This window comes from Gadus chalcogrammus, chromosome 22 (assembly GCF_026213295.1).
Source record: "Gadus chalcogrammus isolate NIFS_2021 chromosome 22, NIFS_Gcha_1.0, whole genome shotgun sequence".
NCBI classification, from domain to species: domain Eukaryota; kingdom Metazoa; phylum Chordata; class Actinopteri; order Gadiformes; family Gadidae; genus Gadus; species Gadus chalcogrammus.
Genome location: NC_079433.1, coordinates 3103911 through 3114845, shown reverse-complemented (window position 1 = coordinate 3114845; position 10935 = coordinate 3103911). Strand labels below are relative to the sequence as shown.

Below are 10935 nucleotides of genomic sequence, written 5' to 3'. Positions count from 1 at the left end.
GGGTTTCAATGCCCAGAATCTGCGTTTGAATGCTACTGAATGAATGGAATGTTGCCTTTTTGGTTTTACATCAAAGATTCTAAATTGCGAACCAATCAATGAAACCTTATGCGGAATCAGATAAAGTCGGCTCTTTGCTGCACATTAAGATAAATGTAGTTGTCACACAAGCTATTTTTGTAATTATTTCAGGGGGGAAAATGCCTTGAAAAAATGTAGTAGTGCGTTCAGGATAAGGACTAATGTAGCATATGTCAGCCTAGGCCTAATCAATTGTGTTTTAATATCTTTAGCATTCATATTATTGCAGTCTAATCTTTTCGTAGGCTATTTTGTTGATGGCCTTGATGGGGAGATATTTTAACGCTTTTTAACCCCATTTTCCTGCATCATTCCTGCATCTCCCCCTCCTACGGAGCCCATTTCAGCACCGTGTCAGTAGACAGTTACAATCCTACGAATGTCGTGAATGCAGTGAACGCGCGTTCGAAGCGCTCCAAAGAAATTTACGATGGCTTGCAAGATCCATCGTGAGAATGATCGTAGCATCGTTATCGGGAAACGGGGCCCTGATGCCCATGATCCTGTTTGTGCTTACATTGATAGATAGATTTAGGCTCTTATTATGAATATTCATGACATGCAAACATCTCGCCTCTGCTAGGCTAACAGCACTGTCCGTAGCACACGCACGTGTAACGGTTATGCCCGCCCTGCTAGTTCATCAAGGGGCGCCCATCCGTTAACGGATGTAATGGTCTGCGTTGTGTTCTGGTGAATGCGCTGGATGGGTGGAAGGACGGCTGGACAACAATGGAGGGTGGCTTGTCTCATTTATTGGTATCTGCATGAGCCAAAGAAAATCATGTCACCGCATGTAAACCGTCATAGACAGGACCACATTCCCGCCTCAACTCGGATAGCCAACCGCATTCTCACAATATATAACAATAACATAAAAATAAACAAGATAGCATAATGAATGCAATTGACTGCACTCCAACAAACAAACATAACCAGCATAGATAATATACACAAAACAGATAAAACATTCATACCTGCATGCAGAGCCGGATTAACCCAAAGGCAAACTAGGCACGTGCCTAGGGCCTGATCGGCGGGGGGGGGCCCAGACAGAAGTAAAAATGAAATAGCCAATACAAATGTCCTGCCTACTATTTATTTCAGTGATAATATATCAATATATATTAATTAACTAAAAATAGTGACGTTGTTTATCTTAACGTTACGTCACATTAACGCCAATCAGTTAAGTCCGAGAGGAGGTCAGCGGGTCAAGACTAAGCGGAACAATAAAGCTAGCAGGTAGGTCGTTTCTTGTGTAGGCTAACATTCAAGATGCTTTCGGGTGCGGCAAAACATAAAAAGAAAAAAATGAAGAGGAACAAAAGAAGAAACAGCGGGGGGCTTTACAGAAGTTTCTGTCGGGCAGCCGTCCGACAGCTGTGAAGACAGCGGAAGACGCTGTGGCGCCGTCAACATCAGCGCCGTCATTTTCTACGATCAAACGAGTGAAAACATACCGGAGAGCAACAGTAACAGAAAAAAAACAGAATGCCTTTGCCCTGTTGGCAATTGAGAATAGATTTACAACCTCCCTGGATTTTGAAGACATTATAGAGGACTTTGCCTCATCAAAACTCAGGAGAAAGCATCTGTAAATGTAAGTTTTCCATTTAAAAATCTAAATCTTAATAAGTAAAGTGAATGCATATAAATGAAATGCATAATATAGGGCTATACTTTCTACTATAATGAAATGAAATATGAGGAACAAACCAAGTACCGGTATATTCAAATCTCAAACAGCTGTCTTTCAGCTTATATATACATTTTATTATTTCTCCACAAGATCGTGATGATGCTGTCAAGATGTGTTTCTACTGCAATGGAGGCCTGTGGTGCTGGAAGGCTGAAGATTATCCCTGAGTGGAGCATGCTAAATGAGAGTGTTGGAAAATTGAAGATAGGTGATGCTTGTCCATGAAAATAAACATCTTTACCACTACAGCACACTTTCTCTGACTGCATATTTTATTAGTCTTTGTATATTTGACTACTTATTTAACTTTTCAATTTAATCAACACATTTAATTAAGATTTTTAGCAAAATGCAATAGCTTACTACATTTATCTTTTTTGCTCTGTTTACATAGCAATGCTGACACCGTGACACCTATTGGTGATTTACTGGGACTACTGCCTTAACAATGACACTGGCAATGGATAAGATAAGGATAATTTAATAGCATTTAATAGAGCCGTGTAATAACGTATAAATAATAAAAATCAAAAAATAGTCTGATAGACTGTTTAATATACAACACATGACTTATTTTGGCGTACAAATAACCAACTTGTAACCAAAGACTACGCTATGTAAAATGTGAATTAACTTTGATTAGTAACTTTGGTAAGTGTTAGGGTTAGGTTAGGTTATCGATGGAGGGGGGCCCAAAAAATACAGTCTGCCTAGTGTAGTCCATTTATTTAATCCGGCTCTGGTCGCACTGACTGATATGACCATATCAACCGGTGTGCTGACTACTTGTACACAAGGAACCATTAGATTTTACTTTATAGATTTAGAGAAAATGTCACTTGAAAAACGTACACATGCATATTCTCGCCTTTGCAAAATTGCATTATGTCAGCACTTTGAAGTGAGGGCGACAAATGCGTTGGGGGCGCCCTCTGGTGGCGCCCTTAATCAGTCAATTAAAATATACGACGCGAACGGAGAAGGGAGGGGGCGCGGGAGCAATCGCCAGGGCGGCCCGAAACCGTCACCGTAGCACCCCCCCCCCCCCCCCCCCCCCCCCTCGGAAGACCTGTCCAGGGAGCAAGTTGATTTCGAGCCGCCTAGGGCGCTGAAACGGCGGCTCTGAGTTCAGGCACTGACTAATATGACCATACTAACTGTTGTACCGACTACTTGTACACAAGGAACCATGCTATTTACTGTATAGATTTTGAGAAAATCTCATTTGAAAAACGTATACATGCATATATTCTCACCTTTGCAAATTGCATTATGTCAGCACTTTGAAGTGGGCTATAGACCGAATTTCACATAAGTTCAGGCACTGACTATTACCATACTAACTGTTGTACCGACAACTTGTACACAAGGAACCATGTTATTTTACTGTATAGATTTTGAGAAAACTTAATTTGAAAAACGTATACATGAATATTCTCACCTTTGCAAATTGCATAATGTCAGCACTTTGAAGTGGGCTATAGAACGAATTTCACATAAGTTCAGGCACTGACTGATATGACCATACTAACTGTTGTACCGACTACTTCCTACACAAGGAACCATTTGATTTTACTGGAGAAAATGTCATTTGAAGAACGTACACATGCATATTCTCGCCTTTGCAAAATTGCATTATGTCAGCACTTTGAAGTGGGCTAGCCTATAGACCGAATTTCACATAAGTTCAGGCACTGACTGATATGACCATACTAACTGTTGTTTCGACTACTTGTACACAAGGAACCATGTTATTTTACTGTATAGATTTTGAGAAAAAGTCATATGAAAAACATACACATAAATATTCTCGCCTTTGCAAATTGCATTATGTCAGCACTTTGAAGTGGGCTATAGACCGAATTTCCCATAAGTCCAGGCACTGACTGATATGACCATATCAACCGGTGTGGTGACTACTTGTACACAAGGAACCATTAGATTTTACTTTATAGATTTAGAGAAAATGTCATTTGAAAAACGTCCACATGCATATTCTCGCCTTTGCAAAATTGCGTTATGTCAGCACTTTGAAGTGGGCTATAGACCGAATTTCACATAAGTTCAGGCACTGACTGATATGACCATACTAACTGTTGTTTCGACTACTTGTACACAACGAACCATTAGATTTTACTTTATAGATTTAGAGAAAATGTCATTTGAAAAACTTACACATGCATATTCTCGCCTTTGCAAAATTGCATTATGTCAGCACTTTGAAGTGGGCTATAGACCGAAGGAATTTCACATAAGTTCAGGCACTGACTGATATGACCATACCAACTGTTTTACCGACTACTTGTACACAAGGAACCATTTGATTTTACTGGAGAAAATGTAATTTGAAAAACGTACACATGCATATTCTCGCCTTTGCAAAATTGCATTATGTCAGCACTTTGAAGTGGGCGATAGACCGAATTTCACATAAGTTCAGGCACTGACTGATATGACCATACTAACTGTTGTTTCGACTACTTGTACACAAGGAACCATTCGATTTTACTGTATAGATTTAGAGAAAATGTCATTTGAAAAACGTACACATGCATATTCTCGCCTTTGTAAAATTGCATTATGTCAGCACTTTGAAGTGAGCTATAGACCGAATCTCACATAAGTTCAGGCACTTTGAAAAACGTACACATGCATATTCTGCTGGCCAATGGAGTCGAAGGTCATAACCATAACCACCTTGCTACATTTTCAAACTGTTTGTTTTGTTATAAACCTCAGAGATGTAGTTACGGCACTGCATACTTGATACTGATGAATAATTATGTTAGATTCTAAAAAAATTGAAATGTTCTAAAATAGGTACAATATTATAACCACGTTAATAAGGTTTGTAAGAAACCAAACCGTTGGTAAAATGGTTGAGAATGTAGCAAGTTATGGTTATTTATAAAGTACATGTACCACTACCAACACAATGTTATGGGTGAGCAGCTGACTGGCAAGATGTCCGCAAGTGCGGACATTCAAGACGCCACCGTAAGACAGCTAGTGTTCTATATATCTACACACGTAGGTGAAGGGTTTTATTTTGAAAACGTTGCGAGATACCACCCAAAGGCTGTTTAGAGTAAAGGCGCACGAAGATTTTGTGTGACGGCTGGCTTAACCGCGGAATGGCGGTTGTGTGACGGTGCGATCATCTGTTGCCGGGCAGGTTTGGAATGGATTACGTATTGATGACGCGCCCGGTACAAATTTGGCAGCCGGTACAAATTTAGTGTGACAGCGGCTCACTTGACCGCAGTTTTAAACGTCATGTGTGAGGCGGCTGCACTGTTAAACTTGTTTGAATTCGGAAAAAAACACCGGAACCTTTGAAAATCTTTATTTTAAACCTTAGGAATTATTGAGCGAAGCTTAAACAGATTGCAAAAAGTGCACAATGTCATTTCAGGGCGCACGCACACACGCACGCACGCGCGCACACACGCACGCACACGCGCACAAACACACACACACACACACACACACACGCAACACAATCTTATCGCAAGACGAGGGCAACCATTTGGTTGGTTCGCAAAAGTTTTTGGTATTTTTACTGGAATTAATAGCTCTTGTGCTACAGTGTTTAATAAGTAAGTGACGTCTTTATGGAGTTCAATATTTGTTTATTTTTTCTATATTCTAAAGGCCATTTGTGTTTTCTACATATTTCCCTGCCACTTTTCCAAACCAGGACCTTAAAAGAAAACTCTTCATGAATAGTAGCCTATCAATGGAGGTTAAAGGTAATTTATACCTCTTATGACGCAATCATTCCCATGTACCTCGGTAAGACTGGAAACCATTTACTGGTGGGAGGACAGCCAAAAATAATAACAATAGATTGCATTAAAATAAAGTGTTTAACACTATTTTCCAGTTCCTCATTACTGCTATTTTAAATAGCTAGCCTAGAGCCAGACTATAGAACTATGCATAGAAGCTAACGCAAAATTAACAACCTCGATGGTCACACACACAAAATATTAACATTTCACACGTAGAAAACACACAGTCAACACACGTCATCGATCCCAGACTACAGTGTGTCTACACATCAGGGGAGCAGGAGGAGAAGCGCTGATTGGCTGAAGCGTTTCCAGGGCGACGAGCTCCCTGCCTGCTCACTGGTCTTTCTGTTGGGAGAAGAAGATGGCAGTGAGAAGACAGTGAATCTCTGCTGGTGGGCGTGGCTATGTTGACCTGAAGAGGCCCTGGGACGAGACCTCACCTCCTTGGGTCTGACCCCGTCTGAACCTGTGTGGAGGAAAACACAAGAGTAGAAGAAGAGCGGTGAGTAGGGAACACCCAGGCTTTAAGACAGACACAGCTACAGCCTACCATGGCCTTAGTATTAGTTTTAATAACATTATTATTATCATCAGTCAGTCCCGCCGGAAGTTACCGGATTCACAGATTGCAACAATTCACGCAATTTTGACCAATCCTCGTTTAATCTGTAAATACGTCAACACACTGCGGCATTAATGCAAGTTGGAGCAATGGTCGCACTTTCCCGCCAGTTGGACTAGTCGCACTCCCAAACACGAAAGCTCATGTCTATTTACGAATTCACTTCCTTGTTCATGAACGCCTGAAATATGCCACTCATATATCCAGTTTCTCGAGTTATGCAGTTTCGTTTCATTCTTGCTGGACAAATGACATTTGTCTTTAATTCATGAATTATTATTGAATCCCAATCATTTCTGCGTCTTTTTACAATTAGAAAATATGTAGTGGTAACAGTACTCGTACTACTAATATGTGGTGGTAGCAGTAGTAGTTGCTACTATGTAATTTCAGTACCAGCAATGTTCCTGAAGGCCAGTGTGATGATTCCGTAGAGCAGCAGCGCCACGGCAACCATCGCCATGGAGTCCTGGATGGAGGGGGTGCTGAACCCTGAAACACGCCCCCCAACACAACCCCCCACAGGTCAGTCCCGCCCCCTGGCTCACGTCCCTGTTGGGCTCCAGCCAGCACTCACCTGTCTGCTGCTCATCTCCTTGATGAACTCTAAACCTCACGCTCCGTTCTACTCTAGACAACAAACATTTGAGTACATACGTGTTTTTTAAGAGAAAGGCTTTACAGAAGCAATAGTCAACCGTTGTATTCATGTGTCAATAGATACAGGTGTGTTCCTTATGATATGTTTATACAGGTATATTCCTACATCTGTGTTTACACAGGTTTGTTCTTAAAGGTGTGTCAATAGATACAGATGTGCTTCTACAGGTATATTCCTACAGCTGTGTTTGCACAGGTGTGCCAATACAGGTGTATTCATAAAGGTGTGTCAACACAGGTGTATATGTACAGGTATGTTTATACAGGTATATTCCAGATGTGTTCCTTCAGGTGTATTCCTACAGGTGTGTTTATAAAGATGTGTTCTATACGTGTGTTCCGGAAGGTGTGTCAATAGATACAGGTGTGTTCTGTCTTTCTACAGGTGTTTCTACATGTGTATTTCTACAGGTGTTTCTACATGTTTGTTTCTACATTTGTGTTTCTACATTTGTGTTTCTACAGGTGTATTCCTCCAGGTGTTTCTACAGGTGTGTTTCTACAGGTGTGTTTCTACAGGTGTGTTTCTACAGGTGTGTTTCTACAGGTGTGTTCCTACAGGTGTGTTCCTCCAGGTGTTTCTACAGGTGTGTTTCTACAGGTGTGTTTCTACAGGTGTGTTTCTACAGGTGTGTTTCTACAGGTGTTTCTACAGGTGTGTTTCTACAGGTGTGTTTCTACAGGTGTGTTTCTACAGGTGTGTTCCTCCAGGTGTGTTTCTACAGGTGTGCTCCTCCAGGTGTGTGCACAGACTCAGACCGGAGCCCGTCCCGTCCCTCACCTATGACCTCTAGGGCGACCTTGGAGCGCCTGGTCCCCCCACGGTGTCGGGCCACACACACCAGCCCCCCCCCCCGGCCCAGGGCGCTGGTGTCCAGCTGCAGCAGGCTGCTCTGGCTGTAGGTGCCGTCCCAGGCCTCCCGGTGGCCGGACAGGCTGGCCTCCCCCAGGGCCGCGGGGGCCCCGTCCGCCCCCAGGAACTCCCAGCTCAGCTCCAGGGGGAGGGGGGTGAAGCCGGACGCCTCACAGCGGACGCTGAGCACCTGGCCGGGGGCGGCGAGGGGCAGCGGGGAGGGGCTGATGGAGAGGGAGGGGGGCTCTGCAGGGGGCCACAGGAAGGAGGCCATGTTAGGGGTCTTCACGGCTCGTGGTGACAACACTGGGGGGCCTCGGGCCCCGGACTCTCTCTGCCGCCGGAGCAGCACTGAGCCCTCTGGTCTGGGGCGTCCTCTCTCAGGTCCACCGCTCTGACCTGAGTCTCAACGGGTCGCTGTCACGTGACCAGGGCTGGGAACGATACTTTAACAAAGTAATGAGTTATAGTTACTCACTACTTGTTCCAAAAAGTAACTGAGTAAGTAACTGATTTTTTATTATCGAAAAATTTGGATTTTTCTGAGCATTTTCCACTTGGCCTTAATGTGTTAAATGGTTCAAAGGCCCTGATATACTTCAGACTGAATTTTAATTTGCTTGGTTGCAAAGGCTGTGGAACATCTGCCGAATACTACAGAAAACCCTACATGTGACACGTCGGTGGGGTCATGTGACGTCACTGGTTACCTTTGTCACTGGTTTTCTGTCTCACAAAGATCTGCTCTGGATTCTGAGAATCTTATCTCCATCATCCTCACCCACAGCCTCCAGCTCTATGACTAGGGTTGGGCATCGTTTGAATTTGAACGATTCCGGTTCCGATTCCGATTCCTTGTTTTGATTCCGGTTCCTAACGATTCTCGATTCCGATTCTCTTAAGAGGCAGGGTCAAAAAAGTTTACATGTTTTAAATGAGCTAGCTAACCAGAGGTCTTTCTGGATGAAATAGTCTGAACTTCTCCATGAATTTGAATTCAATGACATTTTTACTTTTTATGAACTTCATTTTGAATTTCTCACGGGGCTGTTTTGAACTAGGTAGTATATAGATATCAAATCTATGAAATAAATATAAATGTTATGAATTTTCTTTACATAGAGGTACACTTTTCACAAGATAGTTTAATTCACTTTTGAAAACGTCCAATTTAGACATCCTGCAGGTACTTAAACATGGTGCAGAATATCGAACAAACAAAGAGGAACAACTTGTACAACCTAGCCCAGATTAGCAGCAGGTACAGTATAAAATCAGAAACAGTTCTTGTTTAGGAAAATGATCATATCTGCCTTCTCAGGCAGTAGGCGTGAGCGTTCTGGACAGATAGTGTCTCCTGCAGTGGAGAACACAAGTTCGCTGGGCGTAGATGAAGCTTGAACGCATAAATATGGGAACACAGAGTGGAGGCACGGCCGCCATGAGGGACTCTTGACAGGTAGGGCATAAAAGATTAGAGTGGGATTTGTCCTGAGGAAAGGTATCCGGCGCAGCGTTTATGACGACTCTTTTTACTCCATTAACGGCGTTATCCTATTAAGGAGCTTTAAGTCCCCGGACGGACGGACGGCATGGAGAATGAGATCCACCAACCGTTTACGTATTTGTTGCTTACCCGATAGTGCGGTGCTAGGGTGAGGGTCGGAGCCGGAGGTAGAGGCAGCGGAGGTAGAGGCAGTGGAGGAAGTGGCAACGGAGGATGGCCGGCGCAGCGCGTCAAAGACGGGGCACTCAGTACCATGACCCCGGAGATGTTTGATCATGTTGGTGGAACACCCGCCTTTGCACGATATAATTGTTTTGCAAATGTTGCACCGAGCCGACTTGTCATTTATTTTAGTGAAGTTAAGCCACACTTTCGAGCGCCGCCGCACAGTTTCCATGTTTACGCTCGCACACACAGTTTGGCGGGTTCTCCGGAAGTGTTCGGCGGCTTCTTCTTCCGGTCAGCGGACTGGGCATCGAAACTAGGAATCGAAATTTAAAAATTTGAACGATTCCGGGAGAAACGGAATGTTAGTCCCGGTTCCATTCGATGCTCGATGCCCAACCCTATCTATGACATCATCAGAGCTCACCTACCGCCTCCAGCTCTATGACATCATCAGAGCTCACCCACAGCCTGCAGCTCTATGACCTCATCAGAGGCGGTCCTCACCTACCGCCTCCAGCTCTATGACCTCATCAGAGGCGGTCCTCACCTACCGCCTCCAGCTCTATGACCTCATCAGAGGCGGTCCTCACCTACCGCCTCCAGCTCTATGACCTCATCAGAGGCGGTCCTCACCTACCACCTCCAGCTCCACGGTCACCTGGGCCAGCAGGTGGGGCAGGTGCACGGCGCAGACGTACGTCCCCGAGTGCCGCGCCTCGGCTTCCTGCAGGACCAGCGACGCGTTTCCTGCGGCGTGGAGGCCGGCGAAGTCCAGCGCCGCCCCTTCCTGCGGGCCGGGGGCCAGGCGGTCCGTCTTCCCGTCGTAGGCGAGGACCAGGCGGCCCTGACCCCTGAACTGGTACCGCCACTCCACGGCGAAGCCCCCCGCCGACAGCGGGGACGAGGGGTCCGCCCAGAAGCGGCAGTCCAGCAGCACCGGCTCGCCCAGTCCGCACCGCACCGAGACGGTCTCAGTGAGCACGCTCAGAACCACTGCAGGGGGTGGGGGGGGAGAGGGTGAGAGGGGGGGAGTGAGGGAGAGGGAGGGAGTGAGGGAGAGGGATGGGGGGAGGGAGGGAGGGAGAGGGAGAGAGAGAGAGAGAGAGAGAGAGAGAGAAATGGGGCATTTAACTGGCTACCTATATATATGTTTGTACCTCAAAGCCACCTCATTTATAAACTATGAACCAGTAACTCCCGCCCCCCGACGCTGAGTACAGGGGTTTGAATCCCTTCTCCTCTCATCAGTACCGTGGGGATGGATGGTTGCCGTGGCAGCGCGGGCGACCGTGGACAGAGCCAGCCCCCCGTCGAGGCCCAGGATGGTAGCAGACAGCCAATCAGCCTGCAGGTGGGCGGGGCTGAGGGCGGAGTCGGTGAGCGAGGCGGCCCATTGGACATCGGCGGGCTGCGGGAGGAAGGGGTGGAGCTCACACTGGGGTTTGACCAGAGAGCCCTGGGGGGGGTGGAGGGAGGGGTGGAGCAGAGAGGCGGAGCCATCTGGATGGAGGGGGGAGGAGGGAGGGAGGGGAGAGAGAGAGAGGG

At 45.5% G+C, this 10935-nt stretch overlaps 1 protein-coding gene across 1 annotated transcript in view; it reads right to left on the bottom strand.

Annotated features, from left to right (window-relative positions):
* Positions 1-5403: 5403 nt before the first annotated feature.
* Positions 5404-10935, bottom strand: part of LOC130376174 (tapasin-like) — a 6035-nt gene continuing 503 nt past the window's right edge. Inside the window, exons 2-7 of the mRNA XM_056583394.1 lie at positions 10642-10890; positions 10024-10383; positions 7644-7961; positions 6599-6694; positions 6021-6046; positions 5404-5925 (exon numbers count right to left, since the gene is read on the bottom strand). Coding sequence (XP_056439369.1) covers positions 5914-5925; positions 6021-6046; positions 6599-6694; positions 7644-7961; positions 10024-10383; positions 10642-10890 — 1061 coding nt within the window. The 3' untranslated portion in view covers positions 5404-5913. The remainder of the gene's footprint in view (positions 5926-6020; positions 6047-6598; positions 6695-7643; positions 7962-10023; positions 10384-10641; positions 10891-10935) is intronic.